At 40.8% G+C, this 20747-nt stretch overlaps 1 protein-coding gene across 1 annotated transcript in view; it reads right to left on the bottom strand.

Annotated features, from left to right (window-relative positions):
- The window catches only part of btv (dynein cytoplasmic heavy chain beethoven), a 228401-nt gene that overhangs the window by 22794 nt on the left and 184860 nt on the right, over nt 1-20747 (bottom strand). The window contains exons 52-59 of the mRNA XM_080284359.1: nt 19687-19772; nt 17980-18143; nt 16947-17105; nt 16458-16697; nt 10681-10836; nt 7159-7278; nt 919-1124; nt 78-252 (exon numbers count right to left, since the gene is read on the bottom strand). Of these exons, the coding sequence (XP_080140485.1) occupies nt 78-252; nt 919-1124; nt 7159-7278; nt 10681-10836; nt 16458-16697; nt 16947-17105; nt 17980-18143; nt 19687-19772 (1306 nt within the window). The remainder of the gene's footprint in view (nt 1-77; nt 253-918; nt 1125-7158; nt 7279-10680; nt 10837-16457; nt 16698-16946; nt 17106-17979; nt 18144-19686; nt 19773-20747) is intronic.

Below are 20747 nucleotides of genomic sequence, written 5' to 3'. Positions count from 1 at the left end.
AAAAGAAAAGTTAGGCCCTTGGCACTCTTGCTATCTGACATCTTACAATGCATGCTGTAATCTACTGATCTGTTTACCTCATGATAATTGCCACTGGTGACCGTGCTTCTAACCAACTCGAGGAGTTCTTGTGAGGGATCTGCACCTGGTGATATGATGACCAGGATGGGTTCAGTTGCGGTGGTCTCAGGTAATAGACGTCGCAGGTTCAAAGCTGGTGGAGATATCTCCTTCAGCCCTGAAAATATCATCAGTCATATTATTCACAACAATATCACGCTTCTTTGGTTAAAATATTATATATAGCGCACACACCAAATAAAGAATCATAAAATAAAGAACCAATGACAAGTCACTCTATCAGAGATTCAGACATCTGCTTATACTGTTCATAAACAGAAAGAAATTAAACTGCAAGATTTGAGTTTATACACTGTTTTATGGAACACTATTTATGTGAAAACATTAAAGCTGAATAACCTAACACCTTAGTTATGCTTATCTATGAGGTCTGTCCCAAAAAGAAATCAAACTTTAAAAAGCTTGCCAATGAGCCAACATAACGTGACTGTGACAAGAGCGCTGTGAGCTTTAGTCTGCATCATGCCACATCACTTGGTCATCAAGGTACATGTGCTTGAGTGAAGCGATCCGGTAGGCCTGAGTCATAAGCCCCACGTTATGGATTGTGTATGTTAAATGCCAACAAATGTCCAGTGGGCCCACAGTTGTCTGGCAGGTGTGCATGGTTTTTCCCATTTACCAGAAGGTACCAAACATGTATGGCGGTTTGTCCAGGGGCCCTCAAAGTGTTTGTTAAATCCGGTATCCGGTCTGCTAAGGCTAGGGTTTTGCTGTATATATTAATGTGCACCATACTCTATGAACTGCATTCTGAATAGAAAACATGTATACAAACCTAGTGCTTTTGATGCAAAGCTGACCATGGCTGACTGAAGGCGATCAGGTCTTAGTGTTTGTATGAGGAGCAGCTGTTGGAACTCTGTGAGTTTCTGGCCAAGTTGAACTGGAATATCTGTTTCACAGTGGCTGGAGCGTGCAAACCCAGACCACAGGGACAAGTCATCTAACTGCAGCATTTCATACAGTGCAGGAAATGTTTGCTGGAAATAAAGAAATACAGGTATTATTATACTAAACAGATTATAATTTACACTGGATTATTTTCTTAAAAATATTCAGCTTTCTTGTTTAAATGTTTAAACAATACAGAGAGAGAGAGAGAGAGAGAGAGAGATTGTTGTGTAAAGTTGTGTATCCTAAGGAGGAATAACCTTAAATATCTGTAACTCTCATATTATACTGTATTGACTATGCATTTCTGTATCTGTGACTATATAATGAGGATGAGGAAGTAAGCAACTGGCAACTCAGTCCTGGTTACATGGAGCTGCCATCCAATAAACACCTGGATTTTTTTTTTTTTTTTAATAAGAATTTTCAGCCATATGTTTCAGGATGTATGGTGCTAACACTGTGCAAGTACTTCATAGTGAGGCTGTACCTCCTAGACATTATGACTGGCTACTGGTGCTACTATGTCATCAATTCATACAAACATCAATTTGTAGCTGGTTTCCTTAGTCTTCCTTGTGGATAAGTTTTATTGTATTAAAAATCTGCCATAAGCCTCTACAGTTTAGGTAGGTCCATTACAAATTATGATAATGGAATAATAGTATCAAATCTTGTACAGTAACAGATTATTTGTTCCAAGACATGAGTACAATTATGAGGGAAATTATTACAAGCTGGCAGCTATCTCTGTTACTGCTTGACATTTTCAGTTCACTCACGTACCAGGGAGAAAGAGAGCGATGATGGAGGAGGGCATCAGGGGAAGGAGGATCATAGATAGCCTACATGTTGTTCTTACCCTCACAGTTTTCATATAACTGATTCATTGTACAGGAATTGGTAAAGGAAAAGTAATTTGTCACAAAAAAATAATACATGTCAATCACACCACTTCTGCACCTACACCCCAACCTCTTAATTTTTTCTCTTACCCTCGCATCTCCATCTCACACAGTTACATAAAAAAATGATTCTATGGTAGCCACTACAGTTTCACATTACATTCAGTGCTTCAAATTTGCAGCCAGGTGTCTAATCCAGAAATGTCAGCAGATGTACAGTACTTTCATTCCTACTTGACCTTCAACAACAACATTCCTCAGGGTATACTGAATGGTAAACAAAGGATCTAAGTCTATCTTCTGGCTTTTACCAACCACATTCTGAGGGTAAACCACAAAAATAATTCCCAAATGACATAATCAGGTCACATGTTTTATTCATATCTTTTAATGATAGGCAGCTATACCTTTTAGTCTGCTGAGTCAAAGAATTTTCCCATTATTTGAACAAACAAGAAAGAAGGTAGCAAAGCCTTTTAACTTTAGGCTTCTCTTCATAACTGGCTACTTCCCAAAGAAGTAACTCAACTTTTAAGAGGATATGAAGCTTCCTCTTACTGTGGGGCTACACCATCTCCTTGGCCATCTGCTTCCCTTCCAGAGCATAATGTGCACAGTGCTTAACACTACATTTACCTTCTTGACTCACTAACTGCTTCTACAACTATTGCCACACACCTCCAACTTAACCTGGATTACAAGTGTGGTGAAAAATCTGTAACCTAAAGGAGCTTACACTCTTTCCTGGAGAACCATTTTCCAGTCAACTCACTTTGGTCAGCCTCTGGAAGTACTATCCAAATCCCTCACCAACTCGTTGTCCAATTTCTGGAGTGAACCACTATACAGAGTGATTCAACAAAGTCTCATATGTGTCTTTCATAAAGTTTCCAGCTTATGGTAAAACAATATTAATGTATAAGCAAACTCCAATATCACAACCATTTTCAAACAATGGTCATGCAACAACAACTTTTGCAATGCTGAGAGAAACAGACATAGATTTGCTACCAGTGTGTTATTTTTCTCTAAATTACAAAAAGAGTCAACATATACTCAAAGTATCTCCTACATATCTGAATTAATCCTTCAACACAGCGATGCATTGGTTGTCAGACTCGTTCCAACTCAGGATGTTACTCAGGGATGGGTGAGGTTGGTTACTCTCATTTTAAATGTCAGGACCAACTTGCCTAACCCAGGGCTCCTACGGTCCTCATGAAGCAACACAGGATTAGATGATGAATGAATGAATGAATATAAGAAACAGAATCTAAAGGTGAATGTGGCGAACTAAAGTTGTGGTCTTCAAGAGAAATGAAGTCATTGAATGCACAGTAAGGTTGGATGGTGAGAAAATGGAACATGTGAGTGCATTTAAGTACTGTACCGTACTTGGGTAGTGTGATGAGTAAGGATGGAATCTCAGAGGATGAAGTGCTTGAAAGGGTACAAGTGGGAAGAAAAGTTGTTGGAACTTTGACAGCAGTGATAAGGAACAGGGAAGCAAGCATGGAAGTAAAAAAGTTGCTGCATGACGGTATTGTGATACCAACTCTAACGTATGGAAGCGAAGCTTGGACCTTGTTGGAAGGACACAAGTCAAGAGTGAGAGTAATGAAAATGAGTTATCTGAAAGGAGCATGTGGAGTCACATGGAGGGACAAACTGACAAATGAGGAAGTAAGGGAGCGTGGTGTGGATGTGGATGTGATAGAAAACGTGAGGAGGAATACACTGAAGTGGTTTGGCCATGTGGAGAGGATGGAGAGTGAGACACTGAGGTGAGTGTATGTGAGTGAGGTGGAAGGGAGGAGAGGGAGGGGGACACCAAGAATGAGATGAACGGATGAAGGGGAGAGGAGGTATATGGGTATATGAGAGAAGGGGGGGGGGGAGAGCTGGGAGGAGAGCAGTGAAATAGGAGGGGACAGGGCAACATGGAGGTGATTTGTTTGTAGCCACCCCTTACAGGACTGAGGCATCTGGCTATAGATAGAACAACTATATCTGTTTCACTCCACTTCCCTACAATAATTTCTGCAAGGCCATTATGTGATACTGGTGTTGTTACTGGATTTTGTTCGCAGAGTAATGTCTTTAAAAAAAAAAAAAAAAAAAAAAAATCACTGACATTTATGAAAGACCTTGACAAATCACCCTGTACAGCTGATTTCCTTATTGCTTGTTTTAATTTGTTTCTGAGTTGGTCAGCTATGTTTTCACCATACAAGGGCCTTAGTAACCAAACTGGACTCCACAACTCTGTCTCACTCCTCTAGCTTCTGGCATGTTGAGCTTTGACAGTAATGGCAGGAACATGTTAATACACACATCAGTCCAGCCATCCTCTCATTTAGAGTTGGGCATTCGAGGTAAGATTCCATCATCCTTTCCAACCTAGTGGTTGACACATGTTTGTGACACAATGGCCCTTATTTCCCCTTACTAATGGCCTTAATGATCAATGTGATTCTGGCTCCTCATCCAATGCCACTTAAATTAGTTTGTCCTGACACTTCCTTTTCGGTCGGATTCTCTCTGCAGCTCATGTCACTGATAAGTGGACTGGCAAAGACCCCCAAGTCAAAGAAGAACTCACTTTGTTCCTAGTCTTTTAATCCCAAATGACCTTGAGATTTATCCTGCATAAAACTTCCCTTTCTTCCGCAGCTTCAAGGCCACTCTGGCTTCGGAGGTCTGGCCCTCATACCTCTGTCTCTACAAAGCTGTTTGATAATGGCCTGAGGGGACTGGATCAGGTTCAATGTTTAAATCAGTTTCACACGGCCTTGGGTCAACCAACCTTCCTTCTCTCCTATTTTTTTTTTTTTCTTTCTTTTTTTTAAACCAAGGCAGATCAAATTCACACCCTTGATTTATCAGTGTGTCTTTCACTCCTTTCACTAAAAAGTTGCAGATATATTCCACTCTGTAAGCTTTCTTTAAAGACAAGGCTAAAGGCAGAAGTCATTTATCACTTCTGTGGATGTTGTTCCCCTTGACGATAACAAGTTGCTGGAACTCTTCTGGTAATCATTCATGTGAAGGTAATCCTCCTTCCTGATAAAACCTTGCCCACTCATTTCCCTTCACTTCCTGGATGCCAGTTGGCATATTCCAATGGCATATCCACACACCAGGTTGCCCTCATTCAGTGTGAGAGGGTCAGCCTTCAGCCCAAGCTCCCTGTGGCTCAAAAGAGCCATGAGGCTTCTGACACATCTGCTGTTATTTGTTACTAAAGCATAACATCTGCAGTAATGACAAACCTCAGACTTTGTCCAAGATGTACTTCATTTCCTTCCAGGCTTCTCTCACTCAACCATTCAGGAAACAGTGCCTTCAGGTACAGATTTTACACTTACTTGAGCTGTTTCACAGCTTCCCTCCTTCACACTTCCTTCTTCTCTTCTCATTCCTCTACTCAGTGAGCATTGAAAACATGGCCCTCCTGACCACTCTCTGAGAGGAACAATCAGCATCCATCATGAGACATGTGGTTTTATCCACAAAAATGAATCTACTAGATGATCCTGGCTCCCTTGCCTTCCAGACCCATGGTCAGAAAAGAACATGAATCACAGCTTAAAAAATATGGGAGTAGAGTCATGCTTGGAGACAAATACCTGTCTCACAATGGATGATCTCTTCCTGGTCTGGAGGGCCTCACTCAAATGTCAACAACAGGAGACAGTTGACCATCTGCAGGCACTGAGTTTGAATAACCCAACGGGAAGCAACTCCTGCTGACCGGAAGTCCAAGGATTGAGTCTGGCTAATGTTTTTCATTGATTATTGGAGAAGAACAGGGAGGCTTTAGGAAGGGAAGAGGTTGTGTAGATCAGATATTCATTCTTAGATCTTTAGTGGAAAAGTTTCTAGAGAAAGGAAAGAAGTTGTATGCAGCTTTCATGGATTTGGAGAAAGCATATGACAGGGTGGATAGACAAGGATTGTGGAAAGTGTTAAGAATATATGGAGTAGATGGGAAGTTGTTGAATGCTGTGAAGAGTATGTACGATGGTGCGAAGGCTGCAGTGCGTGTGGATGGTGAACTAAGTGAATTTTTCTCTTTGAAAGTTGGTTTGAAACAGGGATGTGTCATGTCTCCATGGTTGTTCAATCTGTACATGGATGGGGTAATAAAAGAGGTACAAGGTAGGGTAGTGGATGTTGGAGTGGCCCTGGTGAGAGAGGATAGTGTTTGGAAACTCCCTGTACTGTTGTTTGCAGATGATACTGTGTTGTTGAGTGAAGACGAAGGGGAGCTGCAAGGCTTGGTGGATGAGTTTGAGAGAGTGTGTAAGAAACGGAACCTAAAGGTGAATGTAGGGAAGAGTAAAGTGATGGTCTTTGAGAGAGGTGAAGTTAGTGAATGTACAGCGAGGTTAGATGGTGAGGAATTGGAAAATGTGAGTACATTTAAGTATCTGGGTAGTGTGATGAGTAAGGATGGAGGTTTGGAGGGTGAAGTGCTTGAAAGGGTACAGCAGGGAAGAAAGGTTGCTGGTTCCTTGAAAGCAGTGATAAGAAACAGGGAAGTGAGCATGGAAGTGAAAAAGTTACTACATGACAGTATTGTGATACCAACTCTAACGTACGGAAGTGAAGCTTGGACATTGTTGGAAGGACACAAGTCAAGAGTGAGAGCAGTGGAAATGAGTTATTTAAGAGGAGCCTGTGGAGTCACATGGAGAGACAGGCTGACGAATGAGGATATAAAGGAGCGTTGTGGTGTGGATGTGGATGTGATAGGAAGCGTTATGAGGAACACACTGAGGTGGTTTGGCCATGTGGAGAGGATGGAGGGTGAAAGACTGACGAAGAGAGTGTATGTGAGTGAGGTGGAGGGGGGAAGAGGGAGGGGAGGCCGAGGATGAGATGGAGGGATGGGGTGGAGAGGTATATGAGAGAGGGGGGTGTGAGTTGGGAGCAGGGCAGTGAAATGGCGGGGGACAGGGCGACTTGGAGGCGATTTGTTTGTGGCCACCCCAAACGGGATTGAGGCGTCTGGCAATAGATAGATAGATTTCTCCTCCCCTCAATCTCTGTCTCTCCTGAGCAATCTTCATTACTTCGTTCCTGCAGATGCCTCAGCAGAGGAAGTGTAACTCTAGGCATTGCACTCCTAGGATATGCAAACAGATGTTTTATCCTATAACCCACCAGTTTAACTGTTAATTAAAACTATAATGGAAAACAGTATTTCACTAACCTTCATAAGAGCAACAGCATATGCTCGTTCTTCATCAATCCATTTAGGTAGAGAAGCTTTGAATTCAGACAGATCAGTATGAACATCTGTCACCAGCTGACCTGTCAGCGCCTCCCATTCCTACCAAGGGACAGTCGTCAGTATTAAATAGTATTTACCATTAAACATCCTGAACTTGAGTTCCTTAGTCTAGCCTCAAGACCCTATATCATGAAGGGGGGTAGTAAACAGCCATTTATAAATATAGTATCTTTAAAACAAGTAAGTTGATTAAAACAACATTTCTGAAAATCAAGTTCAGTATAGAATTCATCTTTCATTTTTAAGACTTTGACTACCCCAGACCTGTTTACCTGTGACACTGCTTATTAATAATAAGAGTGGGTTCCAAGATGTGTACAGTTGAATGGTAATGTGTACAATGGCTGAAAACACCTGGTCAACAAAACACACAGTTCAATTGGTGCAAGCAGCTTTAGTAATGCACTGTAATTAGTATAACATTAGCAGGATACACTTAAATAAAGAGGAGTAACCCATGCATTGCAACACAATTTTTTTTTTTTTTTTTTCCACCTCCTGGATATCTTGATCATTTCACTTTATGTTCTGCACACAGGCATTTGGTTATGCCATTTAAATAAGTTCTGTGAAATTTCATACGCTAAAAGGATAGAAATGAAAAGAGGCCAAATATATACATGGAAATAAACATATTTTTGGGGGAGCAAACAAGGAAAAAGGACTAAATTAATTTAAAATGGCCTCCAAAAGGCCAAGTTGTCAACCCTGTTGCTGACACAAATTTTGCATGCCCACACTTGGCAGGCAGATCTACAGCTGAATACATCTTTTAACTACATTAGAAACATCTTATTTAAAAAAAAAAAAAAAAAAAAAAAAAAAAAAGTACTGCACATCAAAGGCTCAGATTGCATTTCCCCCCAATTTGCATAGAAAAGATAAGCTAAAATGCATAACTCCGATTGTTGTGTGTGTGTGTGCATTCAATGGTACAATGATCCTGAAATAAGTAGTTATCTATGCTCAATGCATACAACAAACTGGGCGGTGGCTTAGCCCAGAGAAGGCGAAGGTTAGAAGGTAAAGTTCCCATAAACGGCAACATAGCCCTAACTGACCTCAGTTGTCACATACAATGATGATTATCCTTTTTGTACTTAAGTATCATAGGCTACACAGTTTTGCTGTATAATGTAGGATATTACTGAAAACAACAATATTCATAATTAACTACCCCTCAAACAATGAGTAAACTCGTGAAAATATGATCATTATTCATAGCCCACAAAACTTAATCAGTACTAATGTACACAGTAATTACTGTATATACCAAAAAATGTAAAAATGTTATATTGACACTGCATCATCTTTAGCAAGCCATTTAGCTCTCAAAATGTAAATCTCGCCTAGATCAATAAATGGGATGAACGGCTTAATTTAATAAGCAAAAACTCATAATATGAGGGTCCTTCAAAAGGTTCTTGGCCTTACAAAAAAATGTCACAGGATAAATACTGTCCTGGTTTTCCATTATTTCTTAACATAGTCTCCCCTAAGTTCAATGTACAGGTACTTGGTCCACCAACATTCATGTATTGCTATCCTGTCAAGGAAGAAGGGAATTTCTTGAGCCTCCAAATACATCTCAAAAGCATGGATAACTTCAAACTTCAAAACCGGTGACCATGCACATGGGATTTCAGCTTGAAAAACATATAGATGTCAGATGGGGCCAGGGCAGGTGAGTAAGAAGGATGAGGCAACAGTTCAAAGCCACAATTGGCTGCTTCAGCCATTACCACCTGTGCTGTGTGGACAGGGGCATCGTTCTGGAGCAACAACATGCCCACTTGCAGCTTTCCTCTCCATTTCTCTTTTATTCTTTCAAATGTCACAATACTGATGCATAATAGACCCCATTAATGGTTTGGCCCTGCTGCATGTAGTCAATCAAGAGAACTCCCACAGTGTCCTAAAACGTCTGAGGCCATCACCTTGTTGACAGGTACCACTTGAATGAAGTTTTTAAGGGGTGGAGAACCATGGTGCTTCCAGTGCTTGCTTTCATTCTTTGATTCAGGTTTAAAGTGGTGAACTCAAGTCTCATCCTGGGTCACAAATCTCAAGAAACTGGCTGGATCAGTCTGGAAACAAGCCAAAAGTGTCCTTGAAATCTCCATCTGGTCAGCTTCAGGCCCAGTGTCAACATTCTAGGCAGCAATCTTGCAGACAGCTTGCCCATACTCAAGATATCAGTCAAAACTGTGTGCTGAGCCAACACCAATGTGCATGGTGTCGGCTATCTGTTGCACAACACTGAAAACCATGTGGCAAATGGCCTCCACTGGATAGTCCATGGTTGATGATTTTGGGCATCCTAAATGAGTTGTCTTTAGTGCTCTCCCTGCCCTGCCTGAAATCAACTCCCTACTTTTTTATGGTCGAACAGTAAGGAGAATCTTCACTAAGTGTGTTGACCATGTACAGTAGTAATAAATTTCCTTAGGGATCATTTTTTGCAGATACATGATCACAGTAGTGGCTTCTTTCTTGTTCATTTTTGGGTTTTGCTCTAACCTACCAATTTTCAAAGGGCCTCACCTGCAAACATATAAAGACAAGGGTTTGAGTTCTTGTTCATATGAGGTTTTATAGTATACGGTCATGCCCAAAATTTGTAGTTACTCCCTCTGTGTCCGGGTGAAACTAAGAACTTTCTGATGGACCCACATATTCTGAATGTTATCACATATTTTTATTAACAATCGCATGACCATAAACTTTCGTTAACAATTGCACTGACAATGCATTATGAATTAAACTCATGTCATAAATACATCATAGGTGGGAAAGCGATTCAATAAAATTTCAATAATACCATCTACATAAAGTCGATCTAAAGTTCCAGGTTACCGGCTGTGTACCAGCCTCTGACGCAGGTCATCACCACCCACCATTGGGACGACCCCTCCATTCCCCTCCCCACACACACTTACTGGGTATGTCTGGGGTGGAGAGGATGACAGAAGTTCAGGACAAATGCATAAAATCAACTCAGCCCAGGTCTGCAACCCCCACCCCTCAGTATCATAAGGGAGGCAGGCCCCTCTCCCTCCTTTTTTTTTTTTTTTTTTTTCCCTCAAATATTAGAAAGATGCTTTTACTGTATGTATGTATGTAAGTATGTATATATGTTGTATGTATGTATGTAATATGTATGTATGTATCTATCTATCTGTCTATCTACCTATCTACATATGAACGTCTTGTAAGTCAAATTCGGTTGCAAATGTTTTTAGGCAATCATGTAACTTAGTTAAATTACAGCTTCTCAGGGGCTCTGTAGACCCAAAGGTTTCAGGTTAGGAGATGGATTATACAACTTGATGGAAATTCATTTCTCGTGGGTGTCCATGTAACTTTAACTCTGCAAAAAAGTGAGGGATGATTGTATAATAATAAGGATGGAAAAGGAGTAAAAAGTCACAGGGAACTTACATTCTTATGGAAAAGGTCTGGGTACATGCCATGCACCAAGTGGAGAGCAAACATTAAGCGGTCAGCTTTAAAGAGGGATCGGCTGATGTAACTATAGACCAGGTCCACTAAAGAACGTTGCAGAGATCTAATCCGCTGCTCTGTACTGCCTCCCTCCTGGTAACAAAACAATGAAAAATGAATACATGAAACTGAAATAAGAAGTGGCTGCTACACAGTGTGGATGATGATGCAGGCAGTTACACTTGACATGTGAAAACCACCAAGGGGTGTTTGATAAAACAAAATGATTCAATAAGTAACACATAGATCCCCACCCCAATTCACCCAACTATATTATATTAAGATATGACACTTGAAAATTAACTTCTACTTGGAAGACCACCTTACTGGGACTGGAAACTGTATCACCATTATCATCATCATCATCATTACCCCAGCCCTAATACTCACTTAAGAGATGGAGTAAGACTGGATCTAGAAATGAAACACACACACAAAAACACAAACACACAGAAAGTGATAAATGCCAAAAAATATATTTAGAAAAAAAAAAAAAAAGTTACATATACAGTAACCCCTCCAATATCCGGATCAATAGAGCCATCGGTAGGTTCGGATATTGGTTTTGTCCGGATATTGGGCCCCAGCTTATGGACTTGTACTTACGGACCCTAACACAGAGAAACACCTATACAACTCCCTCTGGACATGCATAGCACCTAATTAACACCCAAATCACACCAATAAGGCACATAAATGACTGAAATAAATGCAATAGAAACATAAAATGTGGGTTTAGAAGTATGTTCATACATTAATAAACATTCTGGTACTTATGGACTCTAACCGAACCTAACCTAACCGAACCTAACCGAACTCTGAAAAACACATTCCTACTGCACATGCATGAGGTAAGTTTAGTATGGAAAGAAGTACAGTATGACACTTTCTGGTAAGTATAGTATGGGAAAAAATACAATATGAAACATTCTGGTAAATATAGTATGGAAAATAGTACAACATGAAACATTCTGGCTACTTACAGCAAGTCCCTGGCCACCTCGATGAATAACCGCCTCCTCTCGGACTCTGACAGTAAGAACGATTTCCTGAAGCACTTGCACTACACTCTTCCTGAAGTCTTGCACTGAACTTAGTCACTAACACACAGAAGTCATGGCGAACAGCGCAGGTCTTGTCGCGGTGAGAGACAGGCGGGAAGTGGGGAGGATGCAGCGGCGCTCTATCGGACGTCGGAGGAATGACGAACCAAAACAATGCTCTCACACGGCGCGCGCGGCAAGTTCAAATTACGGACGGCAAAAAATCGATTTTTTTTCCATTTTTTTTGGATTTTCGGACCATTTTGGGAATGTTTGATCCCAGGACGATAAGGTTCGGTTAGTGGGGATGTTCGGTTATTGGGCGTCCGGATATTAGAGTGATTACTGTACTGTATTATTGTTTTAATGGATGGCACCTCCCTTGATATCCTGACTGTATACCTTACATTCATGAAGGGGTTAATGATGTCCAGGGGTAGCAAGTACTGTATTTTGCAGTGAAAATGCTAAAGAAAATAAAAAAACACTGACAGCACTCTCGAGGCTTAAGTAAAAATTTTGTCGCATAAATTTGTTGTTGCTGTGTCAGTTAAAGCAGGACAACAGGGTCACCGTGTTCACCCTTGCTGACATGGGTTGATGGGAAGTCTGAAACTTGGAGAATGAATGGAAAATCCTCTGTTGGCTGTTGTGGGGCAGAGTGTTGCCAGGATCAAAAGATGAGAGTGTAGGGAGTGTCCTGGATTCACAAGTACTAAAGGATGAGAAGTAACACTTCCCTGATAACAGTTAAACTGAGGAAGAAGACAGCCACATGGTACACAGACAACCCTGAAGCAGCAGTCATAACTGGGCAAGGACATCAGCGAGTGAGGTACCCAACAGACACAAGCTAACTGCTTGAAAAAGTAAAGCCGCCATCTGCTCAGAGGCAGGATTCACATCTGGCAGGGCAGAGGATGAGTTGCATGACGTTGGGTCAGAGGCACATGGTGAGGCCTTGGACGCGGTAGCAAAGGAAGTAGACCCGTTTCGCCAGAAAGTGCAGGTCCTGATCAAGGACAAAGCCCTTGGTCAAGTCTATAACGCTGACGAAACTGGTCTATTCTACCACTTCTTACCCACCAACACCCTGGCTGAGGAAAGGGAGAAGTCTGTGCCTGGTTGGAAGTTTGTTTGTGCTGTACCAATGCTAACAAGATGCACCACCTCAAACCCATTGTTGTTGAGCGTGCAAAACAACCACGATGTCTCCATGGGTTGATGGATAGCTTGCCTGTTGTGTGGTACCATTCTGTGAAGGCCTGGTTTACCGCTAAGATCTTCAGAGATTGGTTCCACAGACATTTCATCAAGGTGGTTATCCGTTATCAAACAAAAGTTTAGAATCGCTCGCGACCAGATGAAGGCACTCCTGCTCCTGGACAATGCTCCCGCGCCCCTGTCTGAGAAGGATTTGGTTGCTTAAGACGGGCAGGTGCATGTTTCTGCCACCTAATATGACTGCCCTGATTCAACCAATGAAATAGGGTGTTACCATGGCTCCAAAGAGACTGTACTGACTGAGGTTCCTGAACGAGGTGATGGTGGTGCTGGAGGATAAGGACGAGGTCGAGGACACGTGGGGAGAAAACCTTGTAGAATCTTTGGCATTACAACCTGAAGCCTATAGTCTTCAACTAGGCGAATGCACAGAAGGAAGTCTCTGTCAAAACCCTCGAAAGCGGTTGGTTTCATCTTCTGCAGGGAATCAATGCCGAGCACGACTTCAAGCGGTTTGACACGAATGATTTCCACACTCACCTTAGAACAGCAGGAGAGGAGGTGGACGTCGATGATGTGTGGGAGTGGCTGAATGATGACAGCAGTGATCCTGGTTACCAGACCATGTCTGATGGGGAGATCACCACTGCTGCATCTGCGGGAATGGAAGAGGACAGAAGGACCAATGAGGACAAGGATGAAGACCCTGACTTGCAGCCCTCCACAACTCCTTCAGTCCCTCGTCTTAGTGTTCTCCGTGGTTACCTGGAGGGGGTGCTGGAGCATGCTGAGCACCCATTCTGTGACAGGGAGTTGGTGCTGCTCCACCTGGCAATGTAGCTAGGGGGAGTCCAGGACGCTGTCATCCTCTGGCAGAATCGTCGGTCTTATCATCAGACCATGATCAACTCCTCCTTCAAGCCTGCGACCCCCACGAGTGCCAGCTCATTCTCACCACCAACACCACCACCAGCTCATTTCCTGTCTTCACCTTCGGATCCACAACCGAGCACGCTGACAGCCACTGAGTCTCTGCTGGACGTAAGTTTGCAGCTATCTTCAGAGTCTCCTGAGGTGGGTAGGCCACCATCACCGTACCGTATGTCATCAGTCATTGCCCAGCTCCAGCAGGTTGAGGATGATGATGTGGAGTTTCTAGACCTTTGTTAGGCACTACTGTTTGCCACTACGCCACACAGAACAATTCTACACCTGCTGGAGGTGGTGGGTTGCGAAGCCTGGCGGCAGTGCACAGGGTGGTAAGTACCCCAACCGAATGTTTTTCAGCAGGTAGCTTTAGGTTTCTTTCATAGTTTCCTTGGTGTTACAATTTATTTAGGATATTCCTATGTGTGTTTTGAGGTTACAAGATGGTAGAATGACCTGAAAACAGTGCCAAAAATAGGAGGGGTATGGTACATACAGTAGTGTTTAGGTTAGGTGTTTTTTGGTTTTCAGCGTTTTTTTTTTTTCATGGTTTTCTTGGTGTTGAAAGTTATTTTGGATACTCCTATGTATCTGCTGACGTCAAAATATGCCAGAATGACTGGAAAACAGTGCTAAAATAAGGAGGGGTACTGTACATATAGTAATGTAAAAGTTGGTGTTTTTTTTTTTTTATGGTTTTCTTGGTGTTGAAAATTATTTTGGATAATCCTATGTATATTTTGATGTCAAAATAAGCCAGAATGATCTGAAAACTACCAAAATAAGGAGGGGTACTGTACTGTACATATAGTAGTGTACTGGTAGGGTGTTTTTTGGTTTTCAGTGGTGTTTCTGCATGGTTTTCTTGGTGTTTACTCTTACTTTTGATATGCCTATGTGTGTTTTGATGTCTAAATTTGCCAGAATGACCAGAAAACACTGCCAAATTAAGCATGGGTACCATACAAATAGGTTAGGTATTGGTTGGAGGTGGGTATAGGTAGGGTCTGGGTGTGGTGGGGGAAGAGTGTTCATTATCCGGATATTCCCACTACCCGGACATGCCTTTGGCTCTATTATGTCTGGATAAATGAGGAATTACTGTTTTTTTTTTTTTTTCTACAGCACGGTAATAAATTTTTTATTTCTGCCTAATTTCAACTTGCCATTTAACTTTTTTTCTCTGTCTTCCATTTTTGAACAAATTACGATAAAGTACAACTATTCAGCTTAAAAATAAAACCAAACCAGCATCCTATCATAAAAAGGGTGTTTACACTGACCGATCAAAGAAAATTATTGTGAAGCGAATATGCGGCTGAGACCCATAAAAACTTGTGCACTGTTTTCCTTTCGCTTTACTGCGCAATGAAATACAGAAATAACCATAATCTATTATTGTAGTTTTGCATGGTTGAACCCAGATTTATATATCTTTATTACCTTTTTTGCCCAATATTTTTCTACGGCAAGATATAAATTTTTTTATTTTCGCCTTACTTCAACTCATATTTTTAAATTTTCATTTTCTTTGTTCTCCTTTTTTTATACATACCATGATAAAGTACAACTATTCAGCTTTAAGATGACAGCAAATCAACATTCTATCATGTAAAGTGTATTTACACAGAAAGATCAAAGAAAAATATCGAGGTGCGAAGATGTCAGTTGGCGCGAGAGTGGCTGACTCTTGCGCAGACATAATATGTCTGGCCCAGAAACCTGATAGGGTTAATGTCCAGGAACCTTTCTTATGTATTTTTAATAACTTCCTGTGTATGAGTTCCATAGTGAATGTGAGAAGGGTGTTTTTTAGAGGGTTTGGGTTGGATTTGGGGTGAAAATGAAGACTTTGGAAAATGTCCAGTCTAGGTTAGCCCTTTATAATGAAAACATATGGAATATATAAAGAGGAAAAGTATACCGTGGCTTGTTGTCAATCTACAGTAGTCACGTTATAAGAGGGAGGACTGTATACTGTATATATGCCAGCTGGCAGAACTTCCATTCAATTTAAGGCTTGGGAAATATATAGAAAAGTGATCAAACTTGTGAAAAATGACAAACCTGTACCTTTCAGAGCTAGAAATAGTTTGTTTGTGAAGTTAGGCACACATTATCAACTCTAACAGTAAATGAAAAATATTACTTGTCTGTTACTTAATATCAATTTACTGTATGAAATGATGATCAGTATTATCTTTAATCTTACCATACATTTTGAAAAGAAGGAAAAAAACTCTAGATAGCTAAAACACTTTTGAGGACAATTTTGGATTCTCTCTTTCTCATCAGGTAAAGGTAAATAGTTCTTTAAGTCTTTTTTCGTGTGTATCCCATTTACATATTTGATTCTGGGTATTGACCAACATTTGCTACAAAGAACGAGAGACTACTGTGCTGCATACTTACAAGGGAAATGACTCAAGAAACGAAAAAAAGGGGGATATGGAAACAGATACAGAAACAAAATATAAGAAAAGTGGGAATGGGAAGGAAAATGCAGACATATAAAAATACCTGTGCTGACTGCAGTGCTTTGTGAAAAAGACTGTTGAAGGCATTGAGACTGAAGCGGTACATGTTGTTGAGTTTTGAGAGGTCTGAGATGACAAAGTAGAGGTTGGCAGCAGCTTGGGCCAGTGGGAGGTAAGCCTTGCGTTCATTTTCTAGCGACTCTTGCAGCGACACTGACTCCTTGAGTGAAGCTTCAATAGTTGCAGCACTAGATTTGGCCTGCTCCAAGGATGCCAGAAGCTCCTAGAAGGTAAGAAACTTCTTATGTTAGTCTACTATTATGAAGAATGTTCATCTATAAAAGCTAGGTCAATCTGAGCTTCTGTAACTGTGTTATTCAATGGTGCTGTTGATGTTGATAAACTTTTTTCTCTACTGATAATAAAAGGCTTACTTAGCTCACAACCATGCCAGTATTAATGGACATATGTACTGACATAAAGAAACGAAAATCAGTTTAGGTGAACAGCACTGTACTGTATGCAGAAATACCTTGTTTTCAAGAATGTTGCCCTGTGATTCAGCAAGGGTGGTAAGGAGCTGTTCCTCAAGAGTAACCAGTTGTATCTTGAGATCTTCCTCTTGACGTAGCAGCTCCGTCCGCCGAACTTCCAGTTCAGGCTTTTCTACCTGCAGAGTTGCTGCCAACAGCTGCAATGTCAATATCAATATCACAGTATGTGCAGGTAACTGCTTACAATACAGTATGCCTTTAAAAATTTTGGATTTAGAGTCTGCAGTTTTGACTGTGCAGGTTTACATTTGCTACTTTTCATCAGTAATTTAACCCCTTAAAAACTAACCACATCACTGATTAATGAATCTGACCAGATGGTGCAATGACTAACCTTATCAATCAAAGAAGTATCTTTTGGAATCACCTGGTTGAATACTTTTTCTCCAAACACTTTCAACTAGACTTACTTATTACAGACTACACTACATTCAAAAGATCCACTGAAGTATGGGTTTGGCATAATCATTCCAGAAAGAATCTTCTTCAGTATTACACCAAGCACATAATATTTACCTCTTAGGTGATCAACAGTGACTATTGATAATGCAATAAATCCTTGGCAAGGGTTGTGCATAAAAATTACCTGGTCTAATTTTTGCATTACTTCAGCTTTTGGAAACTGTTTAAGCAGTATTCTTACTTTTCACTTAGCACCACTCATTGTAGATTGTTCACACCTTTTCATGGAGGCCATTGCAATGGTATATTATTATAAAATTGCAAGTCACACAGTACCAAGGGTCTGATGCCCTGCAGGAGCACACCTACAGCAGCTAAATGGCAAAATAACACACTGAAAATAACTTTTACCTCTATTATTATCAATGGCTAGTTACTGAATTAACACATCATTAGAGTGGATGCATAACATGTACTGAGTACACAGTACTTAGTAACCTAAAGTATAAAAGGCCTCAAGCAAATGGATATTCAATATGACTTCAAGAAGTAGTAATCTGATTTCTTCAAATTTCTACAAACAAATGACATGCATTCACTTTGCCTAACCTGTCCTGTAAGCCCAGCACGTGTGGTGGTAAAGTTGACAGTAGTCAGGATGGAGGCAGCATTGGGTGGTAATTGTGATTCAGGACTTCTTGTTGCCAAAAACAGCCTGAAATTCTCATTGTAATCCAATGTTTTCTCCCCCAGCTCTATCACATATCTTGGACCTGTTAATCATTGAAAAATATCAGTCCATTATATAAGTTAAATGCCCCAAGAGATATTCAATGTATGATCATGCATAACTCCTCTAAACTGCTGGGTTTCTCATTGGTAATTTCTGAGGTAAATTCACAGTCACATTTCCTTATACAGTAATCCCCTGATTATTCAAAGTAATCAAGCCATCAGTATATCTGGATACGGACGAAATCTGGATATGGAGCAACGCCCTACCAACCTATACCCTACATATACCCTACATACATGAACAGGACCCCTCCTAATTGTGGCAGTGTTCTTTGGTCTTTCAATTATTTAGACATCAAAACACACATGGGAATATCCATTATAATGATAGACACTAAGAAAACAATGCATATTCAAAAAAAATCCAAAAATATCCTACCTATATGTACAGTGCCCCTCCTAATTGTGGCAGTGTTCTTCAGCTTTCAGTTATCAAGACATCAAAACACATATGGAAATATCCAACATAATGCTAGACACTAAGAAGACAATGCATAAACAACAAAAATCCACAAATATATAAATGAAGAAGATGAAGGTTGCAAAACCATTTTAATAAAGTACAGTACTTGCCACCCAGGATGAGATGGAGGGATGGTGTGGAAAGGTATATGAGAGAGGGTGGTGTGAATTGGGAGCAGGGCAGTGAAATGACAGGAGACAGGGTGATGTGGAGGCGATTTGTTTGTGGCCACCCTGTATGGGATTAAGGCATCTGACAATAGATAGATAGATAGACAGGACCTGGATAGGATTCATGACTGGAGCAGGATGTGGGAAATGAAATTCAACGCAAAAAAAAAAAAAAGCAAAATATTGGAAATGGGTAAAAGTACCAAGAGGCCATCACTGAATTATATGATGGGTAATAAACTGATCACATAAGCGAGAAAAGAGAAAGATTTGGGAGTGCTGGTCCAGGATAGTTTGTCACCTGAAAAATACATTAACAAGATAGTCAGAGAGACGTACAATCTCTTGACTACCATACGAGTGGCATTCCATTACATGGATGAGGAAATGATAAAAAAAATTGATAATGGACATGATCCGCCCCAGGTTGGGATATGCCGCAGTAGTGTGGTGCCCATACAACAAGAATGATATAAACAAGATTGAGAGAATACAAAGAACAGCAACCAAGACAGTCCCCGGCCTGGCAGATCTGCCATACAGAGAGAGGCTGGAAAAGCTGGATCTGCCTTCCTTAAAAGACAGGAGAGAGAGGGGTGACATAATTGCAATGTTCAGGGCCATGATGGGAGTAGATAAAATTGATAGAAAAGATCTGCTTGCATGGGATGGGAGAGTAACAAGAGGACACGGAATGAAACTGAAAAAGTCAAGTTGCTTGAAGGATATGAAGAAATACATTTTTCCATATAGATGCACAGACCTGTGGAATAGGGCTAGGAATAAAGGGAAAAAAAAAAAAAAAAAAAGGCTATATCCATAATACAGCTTTCTGAATAAAGGACACTGCATTGGAGAAGCCAAAAGTAGAGACATTAGAGCACATACCTTGGCTTACTAGGTCTCCTCTCAGTAGTGGAAAAAGAAGCGGCTCAATCTGGTCAACCTCCTGCACAATGAGTGTCTTCCCAAACCTTGCAGCATGATCAGTATAAAATATTCATTAGTATTTATTTAATTCCTGAACAAGCAGAGCTATACTATGGTTTCTCTTTAAGTACAAGAAGTCCTTCCTAGGAGAGAATAAAATGATCTCTGGGTGGCCACAACAAAATTATAGGCAGTTTTAGCATTTAAAAAAAATATCTTTCTCTGGATGGGAGTTTTGGAGGCATCTACTAAGCATATTAAAAAGAAATCTTTTTTTTTTCATTTTATAAACAACTCCACTGTCCTTGCCAACAATATGGTATGTGAAAAGTTTATGAGAATGCAAAATTCAAAAACACACACAGACAAGAATCCCTGGCTAATTATACTGTAGTTGGTGTGATGGGCTCAGAGGAAGTGTGATGTTCGTTCCCCCCTCTTCAGTAAATACTGTATTATCAACTGGCAAAGGATGCTATGAACAGGAAAAGTGGATTGGAAGACCCCCTTTGGTGAGGTGCTTAGCTAGGTGGCTCCACTAACTTCCTATCTATCTTTCTATAGCCAGATGCCGTAATCTCATAAAGGGTGACCACAAACAAATCGCCTCCATGTCACTCAGTCCCCTGCTATTTCGCTTCCTCTATTGGGGGGGGGCTTTTGCCTAACCAAAAACCTGATTCTGGTCAAATACTGACACTTAACATGGTACCTCAAAGCTGGATGTGGGGGAACCTCTTCAATGCTAACTTCCTTGGCTTAACCTGTATGGCTGGGAATGAACAACTAAATCTCCAAAGGAACATATGCTAAGAGCTCATCCAGGATTTCTTTCACATAATACCGTGCTTCCCTAACTGTTTACTGACCGAGGGACTTTGAATTCAGTACAAAGTACTCCTCCTTATGGCTCTAACATTTGGAAAGAGGGTTTCAAAATTATAAGCAGAACCTAAACACAGTTTTTTCACGGTCTCCCCTCACATGACCTTAGTAATAATTTAGTCTCTCCCAAATTT

Source organism: Coenobita brevimanus, chromosome 101 (genome assembly GCF_032717465.1).
Source record: "Coenobita brevimanus isolate Jiangsu-jjx chromosome 101, ASM3271746v2, whole genome shotgun sequence".
Taxonomy (NCBI): domain Eukaryota; kingdom Metazoa; phylum Arthropoda; class Malacostraca; order Decapoda; family Coenobitidae; genus Coenobita; species Coenobita brevimanus.
Note: the sequence above shows the minus strand (reverse complement) of the source record. Positions and strands in the feature narration are given on the sequence as shown.